The 16355-nt window shown below is 34.8% G+C and overlaps 1 protein-coding gene across 1 annotated transcript in view; it reads left to right on the top strand.

Moving 5' to 3' along the window:
- Positions 1-16202, top strand: part of LOC118736369 (sodium channel protein Nach) — a 16523-nt gene extending 321 nt beyond the window's left edge. Inside the window, exons 2-9 of the mRNA XM_036466464.1 lie at positions 7471-7668; positions 7747-8185; positions 8958-9076; positions 9273-9427; positions 9511-9573; positions 9806-9906; positions 15901-16015; positions 16087-16202. Coding sequence (XP_036322357.1) covers positions 7471-7668; positions 7747-8185; positions 8958-9076; positions 9273-9427; positions 9511-9573; positions 9806-9906; positions 15901-16015; positions 16087-16202 — 1306 coding nt within the window. The remainder of the gene's footprint in view (positions 1-7470; positions 7669-7746; positions 8186-8957; positions 9077-9272; positions 9428-9510; positions 9574-9805; positions 9907-15900; positions 16016-16086) is intronic.
- Positions 16203-16355: the final 153 nt, after the last annotated feature.

Here is a 16355-nt window from a genome sequence, read left to right on the forward strand (position 1 = left end):
ATTGCAGTTCCTACATAAACACATACAAGTGATAGCCATTTATAATTTTCTTTGCTATTATCGCAGCTCTTACCTTTTTCATTTATAATTCATTCCTTCTTGCTCACCGTACCAGGCAGACGATGAAGGTACATGTTTGTGTTGTACATATTTATACACATGCATATTTATTATACATGCTTACTATACACATATGATATGAACATTTACCTTCATCGTCTACCTGGTACGATGGTCAAGAATGGCTGTATAGTACATTGAAATTTATTCATGATGATGAATGAAAAATTATTCGTCATTCGAAATTACTGGAATGGTGAATAAAAATGTATTTGTAATTTGAAAAGAAAATGTATTCGTCATTAGAGACTACTAAAGCAATAAACACCTTACCTTACACATACCTGAACTCACCTCATCTTAAGTCAATTCACTTCAACCTACATCAGCTCACTTCATCTCTGCTCAGCGATGCAAATCAGAAACCAAACTTTATTTTTTGAGATCCCAAACCAGTCCCAAAAATTGTAAGAAGTCCCACAAATCCTGAGTTAGTACCGAAGAAACTAAAGCAATTAACACCTTACCTTCCACATACCTCAACTCACCTCACTTCACCTAACTTATACTCACCTCAACTCAGTTCACATCAGTGGCTGGATTCTGTAACTGTAAGTTTTCAAATGTAAACTGAAAGTTGTGTACACTCTTCATTTTGCGATCCAAGAAGTGAGAGAGTGAATTTTAACTGTCAAAATTGTGTACACTTCCTCAGTTTGTGGTTCAGCAAGTGTGAGAATGAGTTTTACCTGTCAAAATAGTGTACACCTCTATTTGGTGAGTTTTTGGTTGTGAGTTTTGCACTCTGTGTACTAGAGGTATACGCCGCCGAGCCACGCCGCCGCCGCCGCCGTTTTTTGTCATTTCTCACGCACCGCCGCCGAGTTATGAAAATATCGGCGCGGCGGCGGCGTTCGGCGCCTAAGGAATTTTGTACAAAATTTTCATGATGTATGCACATTGAAATATATCGTTTAAAGGAACTAAATACTACTCGTATAAAACACTATTTTACGAAATGAAATTTACCTTTTTAAAGGAGTTTTTATACCTTTCATGAGCATGAAATGGTATTATAACTTTGGTCCGATGTTTGTAAGTACCAGAACAAAAAAAGATAGACCCATGAAAATGTATACTTATACGATCAGAACGTCGAGCTGAGTTGATTTAGCAATGTCCGTCTGTCCGTCTGTCTGTCTGTTTGTATGCAATCTAGTCTCTCAGTTTTCGATATATCCGGATCAAATTTAGTAGGTGGGTGTATTTTTATAATGTATTAATCATTTGTCGGAACCGGAAGAATCGGACCACTATAACATATAGCTCCCATACAACTGATTGTTCAGATATGAGATTTTTCATTATAACTTCTCCATTTATGCAGCTACGAACATGAAATTTTCCAATACTTGCACCCATTATTAACAGAATACTTACAGTGAAAATTACAAAGATCGGGTCACTGTAACCTATAGCTCCCATACAACTTATTGTTCAGATATAAAATTTTGCGTTATAACTCCTCCATTTATATAGCTAGGAACATGAAATTCCGCACTGTTTTCAATAATTATCAACAGAAAACTTACAGTGAAAATTAAAAAGATCGGGTAACTATAACCTATAGCTCCCATACAACTGATTGTTCAGATATGAGATTTTTCGTTATAATTCATCCATTTATGTAGCTAGGACCATGAAATTTCGCGCTGTTTTCACTCATTATCAACAGAAGACTTACAGCGAAAATAACAAAGATCGGGTCACTACAACCTGCAGCCCCCATACAACTGATTGTTCAGATATGAGGTCTTTTATCATAACTCCTCCATTTATTCAGCTAGGAACATGAAATTTCGCACCATTTTCACTCATTATTAACAGAATACTTGCAGTGAAAATAACAAGGATCGGATGACTACAACATATATCTTCCATACATCTGATTGTTCAGATATGGGATTTTACTGTAAAACTCCTTTATTTGAACAGCTAAAACCGATAAATTTCGTAAGATATTTTACAAATAATAATACAAAGTCTACTGAGAAAATCGTCAAAATCTATACTGTATAAGCTTTATCTCCTATAGCACTGATTGTTAAGATACCAGTTTTTGCCATATATCTCCTTTATGTACGAAACTAAACGCAATAAATTGTGCTACCGGTTTACATACCGATCACATAGCGGTGAAAATCACTTAAACTATGTTCACATATCTATATTATCTCAATCAAAGCTCGTTTTTTAATCACCCCGTTTACACAAGCAAATCTCAGATTATTAGCCGTCAAATTTGTTGTGCTTGTTATTTTCACATCTCCAGGAAAAGTTATGTTTCTTCTCTGTGCCACCGTGATCACGTTTTTCTGCTATATTAAGCAATATAAATATATTTTAACTTAACATTTTATTAAAAAATACCTTTAAAACCTTCTTTTCCTTGCTAGTGTCCATTTCTGTTTACTTTTACATTTGCCATTTCTCCTCTTCTTCGCAAAAACAATCGATAAAACTAGGATGGACACCGAAAAGTTATCGGTTAAATCTGAGATTATTTTATAATTACAGATTAACAAGGGGGGAATTTTATATGGCTAATCTCTTTTTCTAATTACAGATTAGGAAGTCAAGCTCGAAAATGAGGATAATCTACTTATATGTGAACTTAGTATTAGATTGGTGTCATATAAAGTATATCTTCCATTCATTCATTGTTTAGATGCGATTTTTTATATAAGTATGTAACTCCTCTATCGATGTATGCAGATGTATTCAAAAGCAGTAACCTGTCAAAGTAAAATTTGCAGATGTTCATGACAGGTATGAAGGCTTCGGCATAGCCGAAGACAGCGCTGCTTTTACTTGTTTTTGTATAATTCGGGGCATTGAACATTTCCAAAAAAGCGTAACTCAGAGAAAACATAGGTAACACGTTTTTCGATCGAAAGCGTTTATAACAGTTAAATTAGGGTCGAATACTGGTAATCTGATGATTTTTTTTCCGCAGTAGAAAAATTTTTTCAATACTAATTTTTTATATACTATAACAACGAGAAAGTTACAACACATGAAAAACTTTAACGCCAATATCTCAGAAATCAGTTTTAACAGAAGCGCCCTTATTGCATCTAATAATAATAATAATAGATTGGCGCTTACACATATGTTAGTGTTTGGCTGAGCTTCTCCTCCGATTTGTGGCATGCGCCCTGATGTTGTGACACAAAGCGGAGGGACCTACAGTTTTACGCCGACTCCGAACGGCGATTGTATTTTTATGAGAAGCTGTTTTTCATGGCAGAAATACACTCGGAGGTGTGCCTTTGCCTGCCGAGGGACGACCGTTGTTAAGAAAAAACCTTTTTCTATATTTTTTGCGATGCTGCTTTGACCAGGGCTTGAACCCAGGCGTTGCTGAGTGGAAGCGCGCACACACCACAGTGGCCTTATTGCATCTAACTCCTCAATTATTGGCGATAAAAACAAGACAAGTTGATTTTCCTGTGTATTTTTTTAATATATTAAACCAGTGTACGAAAATAAACTATATTGTACGTTACTATTTCGTTTCATTTATTACTTTAACAGTTCGGTACAATACGAAACAAAACGGCTGAGTTCACTTTGGCGATAGTACACTACAGTAGTTTAGTAGTTACAGACGAAACAACAAACGAAATGAATCGTGCAGGGAAAATATATTTATGTATGCACATATATGCAATAAACAAATACAAAACGAATGGCTGTAATGAATAAAAATAAATAAAAATGTTTTTTAATTGAATTGGATATGAAAATTTACAGAAAAAATTATTTTTCACGTAATTGAAACGTTTGCATACATATAAAACGTACCCTATGGTACAATTGTCACAAACGAAAAGCAAACGTTTCTCGTTGGGGAAAATGACAGTGAATCTTACAATTTGTTTCTGACTATTTACAAAACTGTACAAAACCACAAATGATATGATGATAGATGAGCAAATGGGAATTGTTTTGTACAGTTTATTTTCGTACCCTGTTTTAAACACACTTTTATTAAAAAGCAAACACTTTTTTTTGCTAATTTTTACGTTAGTAAGTTACTTTATTCTGGGGTCCCGCAGACGAATACAAGTACTAGGTGGCTGTGTGACAATTACGTTAGCATTCCTAAGTGGTGTTCAAATCCCAGGAAGGTTTTGCTCCCTCGCATCGCAATGTCTTCTACACAGGATTAAAGTCCCCCGTTTTGCTAAAATTACTATTATTTTTCTTTACATCCGGTTCTCCTTAGAAAAATTTGGCGCTTAATATTTTAGTGGAAATTTTAACCATCTATAAGCCTTTTTTTGGCGTTGGTGGGTTAAAATTTTGGAAAAAAAGTAGACCAAAACCTGTTTTCAATATAAAACTCACAAAAAATCGTAACAACTCCGTAGTTTAACATAACGGTTGATAAGATTATTGCAAGAATTTATTGATAGCGACATAAACTACCCCAATAACTTAACTTTTTAATTTTTTTTTATTTCTTTAAATTTAAATAGTACATACGGATTTATAAAGAACATAGAAATGTATGTATGTATTTGCTTCAGACTTCCTTCTGTTACATCAGCGGCAGACACTCAACATTTTAATTCAAGTAGAAAGTAACGTAATTTAAATTTAAAACTACTTCAATAAATGAATTAAATACAATTACAGTCTGATTTGGCATAGCGAATACGTAACGCTGACGAGATGACATGATAAGATTAGTAGCCTCATGGCGCTTTGGATTCTGCCTTATGGGTAGGAGCGCCGGCGTTTCCTGACGCGCCGACGTCGCCGCCGCCGCCGATTCTTTTTAAAGTTAACCACGCCGCCGCCGCAAAGCCTGTCGGCGTAAACCTCTACTGTGTACACTGTATTTTCTCACAGTTACTGAATCCAACCCCAGCTTGCCTCATCTCTGCTCAGCGATTTATTTCTGAAAATCTCGAAAATCTAGAAGTATGTAGTCCCGTAAAATTTGAGGTAGTACCGAAAACCCCGATATCAGGCATGTTATTTAAATCGAACGATTTTAAATCGATATCGGTTATATATGTTACTGGCCAAACCCGGTCTTAGGACAAACTAGTTTTGCCTAGGCTAAACCAGATCACAGATTTTTGCGCAGAACACCTTTCAGCACTTCAAAAAACTAACCCTCATCATCATCAGTCCTACTCCAGGTATGCAGTCCAACTTGTTTCCGCATTGGACGGATATATTGGATCTAGGTAGAACTAGTTTAGCCCAGGAAAAACTAGTTTGTCTTAAGATCGGGTTTAGCCGTTAACATATGCGAAAAATACGAAATAGTGCAGATAATATCGAAAATTTCGAAATAATCTTGGAAACCTTGAATTAGTCCCTAAAGGACCGAAGACGCCTCCAAAATCACGAGTTCACGCGTTACGAGAATCCCGAGATTCTTGAAAGTTCTGTAATACAGCCAGTATTTAGTAAGGCCAAAGTCTCTAAACACTTTTATACTTGTACTTTGTGCTGTGAAAATATGCCAATACTATAATACTTGGTATTTAGTAATATTCAAAATACTTCACTAAATATTACTTTGCTGTTTACTACAACCTAAATATCTTAATAATTTTGTACTTAGTACATACAATTTTGCCAAACGTTTAAATAAAATACTTTTTAATTTTAATTTTCAAAAGTGCATTTCATTATGGGTCTGCTCATAATGAGCTATTCAGAGCTCGTACATGCATACATACATATCAGTGGAGGACCCAGGTAGGGCAAATTGGGGAAAGAAACTCGAAAACTCACTTGCGGAGCGCGTATATGTAACTCGAAGTGACTTCGAGAAGCTTGGAACAAACCTAATGAATGGATGCTTTTGAAAATTTAAATTCATGAAAAAAGTGTGTCAAATTTCACTTGAGTTTCAATTTTTGGCTGTGTGCTAAGCTCGAAGTATTATGTTATTTAAGTAGGCCTATCAGTTTTTCGAATTCACTGAATTTTCAAAATTTTGAAATTATGTACTTAATTTTCAATTTTTACTTTTTTTGTTATATTTTCGAATTTGTATTATTTTACACAGTTGAAAGTCACAGCAAGTTAGAATATTTACACAGGTTCAGAAAACAACGAAAATTAATATTATTAAATTTCTTGAGATTTCTCATTTTTAGGATAATTTCCAAAATTTCAAAAACTATCTAAATACGGGAGATTCTAGAAATTTTAGTAGAATGAGAATATTTTGGAATGTACAAAATTATTGAGATTTTAGAATTGTTATATTTTCCAAAATTTTGAGAATTTTATTTATCCTAAAATGTAAAAATGTGGAACATCACAAATTATCGAAAAATTCTTATGTTCATGGTACTTGTGTGTAAAAAATAGAAAATTCCTAGAATTCTAAAAGATATTAACATTTTTGAAAAATTCCAAAATTTTTCCACTTTTCGGAACTTTTCCAAAATTTTCTATTGATATAACAAAGTTTGATAAGTTTAAATTTTTTGAAAATTTTGAAAACATCAACGTCCAAAAATTTTTTGAATCTTCAAGAATGCCGAAAATTTTTTAAACTTTCAAAAACGACGAAATATGAAAATATTTTCAACATTCGAAAACTTTTAATTTCGTTTGATCAATTTTGTATATTCGACACTTTTACTTAGAAAAAATTTGTTAGAATTCCTACAATTCTCAAAATTTTCGAAAAATAAAAAATTTCTCGAAATCTAGTATTCATCATTATATTGAATTATTGTGATTTCCTAAAATTTCTTACATTCACAAAGTTTTGAAAGTTTAGAAAATTTTGGAATTCCACTCAAGTTATTTAAAATGGGAAACTTCAAGAAATTCAAAACTATCAAAACTCTAAAAATTTTAAATTGCGGTGATTTTTAAATTTATATACACGATATATGTGGAAAAATTCCCCACCCACCCAAGAATTGCTGCTGGGTCCGCCCCTGTACATATGCGTGCTCTAAACAGCTATCTAAATGGATTTGACTTGTAAGCAGTGAATATTTAATAAATCACGTAAGCCTCGGACAAAGAATTAAAAAAAATAGTAGTCAACTAAATAACAGTACCAGTACTGAGGTGAACTGCTATAGTCCTTACTTTAATTAATTTTCAAAATGTACATACAAGTACAGCCAAAAATGCAAACACAGCCACCAAAATCAAAATGGCAAACTTTTTGTGGACATTTCCGTTGGCTGAAGGGCATTGGGTTATATATTAAAAATTATTTTACAGAAAGTTGCATACATGGATTTGTGTATTTGGTCAAAGAGAGCCTAACTTTAATTGAGCAGTAAGTAAGCCAATTCAGTTTACTATAATTTTAAAAAGTATTTAAATAAAAAAATAAATAAAAAAAAATAGCTTCTTTTGGCTACTGCTGCTCATTGTATCTGTGGGCATGTGCATCTACACCGGACTCCAAGCCATGGATAAATGGAAAACTAAGAGCACCGTTATGGGACTTGAACGCGACTTTTACTTCTGGCGTACGCCTGTGCCCAGCTTTACGGTGTGTCCCATGCGCCGCTTGAGTCAGGAACTCTTCGACAAGTATTGCCAGTGAGTATATCCTCGCACTTATTTGAGTTGAATTATGGCAAAATAAAAAAATATTGTTTTGAATCCTCTACGCTCAAGCAAAAAGAAAATCACCGGCCAACCGAAAGAGGATCTACAAATCTTTCTTGAAACCTTGGCAAATTCGACCTATTTCAACTTCGCTAATATTACTGTGCGTCCGAGCATCGATAGCACCTTGGATCGGCTACGTTTGAGACCCGCACAGTACATGTCGTTGATCTATAATCTCACCACCGACTTTACACAAATGGCCGATGAAAATGAGCGCATCAGATTGAATGATGGCTTTAGGAGTTTTGTGGTGCGTCAAGTGCTCACCGAGTTCGGTATTTGCTACTTGGGTAATAGCTACTTGCATAATGAATATACGGCACGCTACACTATATTTGGAAAATATCCGAAAATCAATAAGGAACACCTACAAATGCTGACAGGTAGCTATTTTGATAGCGTGCTGTTGATTTTGTCAGTGCCGAAGGCATTCGAAAGTATTGGGGTGAGTTTCGAGTGGTATAAAGGTGTGGGAAATCACAAAAAATTTGTATTTAAACCATTTTTTTAATGATTTAAAGATTGTTTCTAACGACCGGAACGGTTATGGTTTTTTTTTTTCAAAAAAGTCAAAAAATAATCGTTATTTTTTCACCGATATGTTTTCAGTCAAAAATAAAAATTACAAATTGACTTTAATATTTTCAGTCAAAAATAAAAGTTAAGATATGACTTTTATTTTTTCGGTCAAAAACAAAAGTTAACACTTGACTCCTATTTTTGCGGTCAAATATAAAAGTTAAAATATGTATGACTTTTATTTTTTCTGTCAAAAATAAAAGTTAAAATTTGACTTTTATTTTTTCAGTCAAAATAATAGTCAAAACTTGACCGCAAAAATAAAAATCAATTTCTAATTTTTATTTTTGACCGAAAAAATAAAAGTAAAATTTTAACTTTTATATTTGAACGAAAAAATAAAAGTCAAGTTTTAACTTTTACTTTTGACTGAAAACATATCTGTCAAGAAATAACGGTTAATTGCTGACTTTTTTGAAAAAAGTTAAATCATGTAGAATTAACATTCCAAGCATCAAATTCCTATATGCAAATGTTTTTGAATTGAAAATTTGAAAATAACTATTATTTTCGATCCCTGTTTCCAAGTAAATTTTTTTATTTAAAGTAATTATTTTAATTTCATATGAATTTTTTGTGATATTTTATATTTAAAAATTTTTTAATTGTAGGCATTTACCTGTACTTTTTTTTTTTAGGTTTTCATACACTCAGCTCACGACGCCTTGAAGATTGAACAAAAGTTTTTCTACACCAACGAGGCGGTTTATTATAAAGCTGAGGCACGAGAAATCGTAGCCGAAGAGGGTTTTGAGAAGTTTGTATAAATAAAAATGTGTACATCTATCCCGATTCCTTAAGACTGTTACAAACAACCGTTATTTGAATCAGGTTATAATACTCTTGTGCCCAAGTGCGCTTGGGTAAAAAAATTCTATCAAAATTGCCAAAGTTTGAAACCCAAACGTGTGTATTATAAAAATTCCTTATATTTTTCCTTTGATTTCTCCTAGATTAACTACAGTAGCTCAGCGAAAATGTCGTTTCCCACACGAATCGAATTTGGAACATTTTGAAATTTATACCAAAAGTTTTTGCATGCAAGAATGCCGCCTCAATTTGGTTTATAAAAAATGTAAATGCATACCGCATTTCTACCCGAACAGAGGTGGGTTTAAATTTTACCCAAAATACAGATACTGCAGATCTTAGATATCAAATAATTAAATTTTTTATGACCCCTAACTTTAGTACCAAATCCAAAGCCCATATGCTCTTATACGACGCTGAAATCTTGTGTGGCTAAAAATGCAGGTAGGTACTAAGTAAAATTAAATATCTTTTAGGTTGTGTAAGTTCAGTTTATCATCTTTTGTCTAATAATTTTCTAGACTTCAAGAATGTTCTGAAGCTGGCAAAAAATTATATAATCCTCTCATTGATTTCTTTAGTCTATATAATTCTTTCATAAAACACGGCGAGCGTTTTCGCTCCTAATATTTTTTAGCCTCTATATTTAACATTTTCCTTAATGTTCGCTTTTCAGAGTTCTTTCGTCGTTTACACAGCTCAAAGGCTCGTAAAACCGTAAGCTGTAATTGCCTGGATTCTTGTTTTAATAGCATTGTTGTTGTAAATAATGTGGAGGTAAGTTGAAAGAGGAATTAATTGGTGTTGTTTGAAAGTGAACCTAGAAAATATGTACATATTCCGGTTGATGGCATCAGTTATGTCATAGAACCGTTCCCATAAGAAAAAGTGGTTTTTTTTTTGCCCGGAAGTAACTTTGATCGCTAATCAAATTTTACATTTACATTTGATCTTATTTCATCTTGGTATATGTAAAGGGATGAAACGATACCATACAGGTATACACGGCCCAACGTACAGAATAACTCTATTATTCTTCGCGCTGAAAACATTATCGGATAATATTAAAGGAGACTAGCTCTGTTATTGAAAAAAAGAAGCAATTGATAAAATAGTAGGGTGCAAAGCGTGGATGACCAAAAAAAAAAATAGTTTTCTTAGAAAAAACTAAAATGTTCAACGTAGCCCAGCCCGAAAATTCCGTATGGAAATTTAAGCTTTATATGAACATACCATATAAAATCCGGTACTTTCTTATTATAAGAGATATATACCTAGAATTCCGCGGCCGCTGTGTCTAGTGGTAAGCAGTGCGCGCTTCCACTCCGCAGCGCCTGGGTTCAGGCCCTGGTCAAACCAACATCGCAAAAAAATTTAGAAAAAGGTTTTATCTTAACAGCGGTCACCCCTCGGCAGACAATGGCAAACCTCCGAGTGTATTTCTGCCATGAAAAACAGCTTCTCATAAAAATACGATCGCCGTTCGGAGTCCGTGTAAAACTGTAGGTCCCTCTTCTTTGTGTGACAACATCAAGGCGCACACCACAAATCTGAGGAGAAGCTCGGCCAAACACTAACATATGTGTAAGCGCCAATCTATTATCATTATTATTTTACCTAGAATTTTGTCAACTTATAAACCAAGGTACAATCTTCTGCCTACGAAAAGAATCAAATTGGACTTCCCAAACCCCCGATATTCAACATCAAAAATGTATATGGGGTTTGAGTACCCCACTCATGGTTCTAAGGTTAAACGAGATTAACTTCTTGCTAACTTTTCCAAGGTATCTTCTCTGTTAAATACCATTCATCATTAAACATATAGTTAGTTTTGCTATGTTATGTTGTTTTATTTATTTTCAATTCCTAAATTATTAACTTTTATTAATCGGAGTTTAAGATTCGCCGAGGATGATTAATTTATTACTAAAAAAATAAATGTAATACGAGTGATACGAGTAGGTATCGATACTTTAGATCCGATATTTTTCGGGTATCGATACTTTCTTATGATACTACTCCAAGTAAAGGCGAGGAATAATAGAGTTATTCTGTACGTTGGGCCGTGCATACGCCGCTCAGTGTTCTATTTTTGAAAAAAAGGGAAAAACTCCAACGAGAAGAGATAGCGAAATCAATGTAACGGGGTTTTAAACCTTTTGAGATGCATTCCCCATGCAGGCAAAATTGTCTCGTTTGATAGATTAATTAAAATGACTTTCAAAAATAGGTGATTTAAATGGTTCTTTTTTTTGGCCTGAAACCAGTATGCAATGAAGTTTTTAAAAAACTTGAAATCCGTATTTTTGCTGTTCGTACATCAAAGAATCCATTTTATTTTTGGCAAGAATCTAGAAATCAGTTAATTTTAAATTGTTTTATTTATTTATTATTTGTTTATTACAAGCTGTTTTGAGGTTAAAAAAACAAAAAAAATTAAAAATTTTCTTTTGAAAAGTCATTTTAAAGGTCTGGTGAAAAATTACCTCAACCTCAAGCCCGACTTTCAAAAAAAATTTGTGGATTTTAATTCTTTTGAAAAAAAAAAAAATTAAATAGATTTTTTTGTTTTTGCGACCATGGAAATGGATTCCCTGACGAAAGAACAGCAAAAATATCTGTTAAAAAAGTTCATTGCATGCTGGTTTCAACGAGAAATTAACATCTTCTATATTTGAAGGTCGCTGGAGTTCAAACAGCAATAAAGAACTGGGCGATTCATATTAGTGGAGGAAATGCCTTGAGAGGAAATAATTCGGAAATAAAATTCACCTTGCTATCGGATTTCTATACGAGTATTTTTGTTTTGATACTTACTCAGTACTTGGTTCAAAAGTACCGATACCAAAATTACTTGGTATCGAGCGAAAAGTATCGAGTATATACTTGTAAGTATTTTCTCGTATCGTTTCATCCCTATATATGTATGTAACAATTCTCTACCAAGGTGAATTCAGGCCTTGTTCTCTACTGATGATGAATAGTAGATAATGTCGTATATTCTCTACCAGTAGAGAAATAACCAGTAGAGAAGAGTTACAGAAACGACCAACTGGTTCCTGTATTCATTTTTTTTTTCTTTTTGCGACAGTGAACCAAATTTAAAAAACAATCTTTTAAACTAGATTCACATTACAGCATAAATTACTTTGTTTCGATCAAATTACTTCACATAAAACAAGTAAGTTCACATTTTCTTTCATAATTTCTATAGCACGTGTACATACGTACGAGTTTGTGGTTTATACTTGATTTTAAAAAACAAACGGTTGCATAGCTTTAGGCATTTTTTTCAAATTTCCCTAACAGTGGAGGCTAAAACAAATGCAAAATCTTTTTTTTCCTCATTTGGTTCTTGATTTATGATAAATTATTTATACAAGGCGAAATTACTTCATTTCAGCGTGATTTGCTTATAAATTACAAATGAGCTGTAAATTACGATAATGTGAATATGCTTTTAGGGATAGAAAAGTGATTGTTCTTCGTAATTCAGAGTCAGGGCAATGGATCATTGACTAAAACATTCGGTATGCCACATTGCGATTCCTGTAGGAGGTAGAAAATTATCGGGATGGTTTAAACACTAGGAAAGTAACGGGTGATTTTTTAAGAGCTTGATACCTTTTTTTTTAAAAAAAAACGCATAAAATTTGCAAAATCTCATCGGTTCTTTATTTGAAACGTTAGATTGGTCCATGACATTTACTTTTTGAAGATAATTTCATTTAAATGTTGACCGCGGCTGCGTCTTAGGTGGTCCATTCGGAAAGTCCAATTTTGGGCAACTTTTTCGAGCATTTCGGCCGGAATAGCCCGAATTTCTTCGGAAATGTTGTCTTCCAAAGCTGGAATAGTTGCTGGCTTATTTCTGTAGACTTTAGACTTGACGTAGCCCCACAAAAAATAGTCTAAAGGCGTCAAATCGCATGATCTTGGTGGCCAACTTACCGGTCCATTTCTTGAGATGAATTGTTCTCCGAAGTTTTCCCTCAAAATGGCCATAGAATCGCGAGCTGTGTGGCATGTAGCGCCATCTTGTTGAAACCACATGTCAACCAAGTTCAGTTCTTCCATTTTTGGCAACAAAAAGTTTGTTAGCATCGAACGATAGCGATCGCCATTCACCGTAACGTTGCGTCCAACAGCATCTTTGAAAAAATACGGTCCAATGATTCCACCAGCGTACAAACCACACCAAACAGTGCATTTTTCGGGATGCATGGGCAGTTCTTGAACGGCTTCTGGTTGCTCTTCACTCCAAATGCGGCAATTTTGCTTATTTACGAAGCCATTCAACCAGAAATGAGCCTCATCGCTGAACAAAATTTGTCGATAAAAAAGCGGATTTTCTGCCAACTTTTCTAGGTAATAAAATTCAATGATTTGCAAGCGTTGCTCGTTAGTAAGTCTATTCATGATGAAATGTCAAAGCATACTGAGCATCTTTCTCTTTGACACCATGTCTGAAATCCCACGTGATCTGTCAAATACTAATGCATGAAAATCCTAACCTCAAAAAAATCACCCGTTATATCGGCATCCATAACAGGAGTGATAATTTATAAAACTATCGTCAATTATGTCCGACTGTATAAAAATAAATATATATATATATAAATATATCGATATTGGTATCGATAGCGAATCGATAAATTTATCGATAAATATATCATCAGGTGTTTCGATAATATTATTTTATGATATCGAAAAGATATAAATAGGTACTTGGATAAATATATCTACATATAGGCATATCGATAATAATTTCGATAAATTCATAACCTATATTAATGACTGTGTGTTTAACAGTAAACATATGTATATATTTGCCATCGATAACAGCAACCATTTCGAGTCTTACAAGCAATTTGCTTCACATTGCCATGAGTATTCGGTAGGCTATTGGAAAGTTCTAAACTTTTAAGCTTAAAGCTAATTAAACTTATAATTTTTCACTTTTAGTATAAAATTAGTACTAGCCCATGACGGTGGAGTGTAATAAGGCCCGCCTAAATAACTCCCATGGGCTTTATTTCATAAAAAAGAAATAAATTTAGACCGCGGGCTTTATTGCCTTTTTAAAAAAGAAATTAAGCCCGCAAGCTTTACTGCCTTTTGCTGGTGGGCATTATTTCCCTTTCGAGATGGCAATAACGCCCGCGGGCTTCATTTCCTAAAGGCTTTATTGCCTTTTATTCTTCTTCTTCTTATTTGGCGCTATAACCGCCTAAGCGATTTTGGCCGAGTTCAACAAAGCACGCCAGTCGTTTCCTCTCTGTGCCATCTTTCGCCAATTGGAAATGCCACGTGAAGCCAAGTCCTTCTCCACCTGGTATTTCCATCTCAGTGGGGGCCTTCTTCTTCCTCTGCTACCACCAGCGAGTTCCGAGTTGAATACTGTCAGAGCTGGAGCGTCGGTGTCCATTCGAACGACATGACCAAGCCAGCGGAGCCGCTGTATTTTAATTCGCCGCACTATGTCCATGTCGTTGTAAAGTTCATACAGCTCATCGTTCCATCGTCTGCGGTACTCGCCGTCGCCAATGCATAAAGGCCAGTAAATCTTCCGCAAAATCTTTCTCTCGAATACTCCAAGAGTCGCCTCATCGGATGTTGTCATTGTCCATGCTTCTGCGCCATATACCAGCACGCGCATGATGACTGAGTTATAGAGTGTGGTTTTCGTACGTCGAGAGAGGACTTTACTCCTGAATTGCCTACTCAGTCCAAAGTAGCACTTGTTGGCTAGAGTGATTCTGCGATGGATTTCAATGCTTACATTATTATCGGTGTTAATGCTGGTTCCCAAGTAAACGAAATTCTCGACTTTCTCGAAATTGTAACTGTCAACAGTGACGTGGGTGCCAAGGCGCGAATGTGCTGACTGTTTGTTTGATGACAGGAGATACTTCGCCTTGCCCTCGTTTACCACCAGACCCATTAACTTGGCTTCCTTATCCAACTTGGAAAAGGCAGAACAGACTTCACCTTGCCTTTTGTTGGCGGGCGCTATGTCCCCTTCGAAATGGAAATAACGCAAATGGGCTTTATTTCTGTTTTTTCGGGAAATAAAGCCTATGGGCGTTATTTCTGGCGGCCCTTATTCCACTCCATCGCCAATGACCGTATTCTTTCGCCACTTTTTCTTGAGTCTTACTGCTGCAATAACCCCCCGCCCCGAGCAATCCCGTCAAGCGGAGCTAGATGCAAGATCGCAATTAGGATGTGTGAGAGTGTGAGACAAAGGTGTGCTTTTATAATTTTGCAATCGTTGTATGTATACTTGACCTCATCCTTCATTTAGTCATCCGAAATTAAGTTCGTATAATATAAATATAGGGCCAAAGCAGACTAGATATACGTTGTTTCAAACTATTTAGTTTAGTTTATTAATAACTCGACTCCAGCGCAACCTAGCAGGTCGATTTTTGAATTTGAAAGAAATTGGTTGATATGATTTTATTCATAATTCGACACCAGCGCCACCCCGCGAGTTTTCTAGTTGCCTGTAATATGACCATATCAGCAAGGTATAACCTTCGAAAACTTGACTGCAATGTATTCAGTCGTTTTTGAGTCCGAACAACGGAAACGGTTATCATTTTATATACACACTTCATATCCTCGAGTATCTTTAATAAATTCCGGTTACTTCTACGGCGTTTATTTTCACGATGCAAAATATTTATGCGTTTCCTAATTTGAATTTACATTTTTCACCATTGAAAGTATAAATTTTTTAGCCCAACTTTTAATCGATTTCAGGTTTTAGCAAACCTCAATGTATTTCAGACAGGTTTTAGTGTCGGCCTCGAAGTGACTTCTTGGCCATTGGAGTTGTTAAAGCGACAAGTAATATTTACCTTCACAGATCTATTGGGTGAGTTGAGGCTACTATTGCGTGACCCTTGAACATTTTAACCATTATTGTTTTGCCTTTATTTCTTGTAGTTGCTGTTGGAGGCGCGGCTGGACTTTTTCTCGGCTTTAGCGTCTTGGGTGCCATTGAGTTCTTTTACTATTTTACATTGCGTTTGATTTGGTATCTAAGAGGATATCGAAATTAGGAGGGCAGTGGAGCAAGTGAAGGATAGCAAGGACAGAATATGGCAATTACAAATTGTGCTTCAAAAAATTTCAGATATACATACATACTTTTTTAGACACTGCTTTTTATTTTTAATTGTGAAGTCATCGCGTGCATTAAATGTTTGTTTATA

This window comes from Rhagoletis pomonella, unplaced genomic scaffold (genome assembly GCF_013731165.1).
Source record: "Rhagoletis pomonella isolate Grant_MI unplaced genomic scaffold, Rhpom_1.0 Rhpom_scaffold_00003, whole genome shotgun sequence".
Lineage (NCBI taxonomy): Eukaryota > Metazoa > Arthropoda > Insecta > Diptera > Tephritidae > Rhagoletis > Rhagoletis pomonella.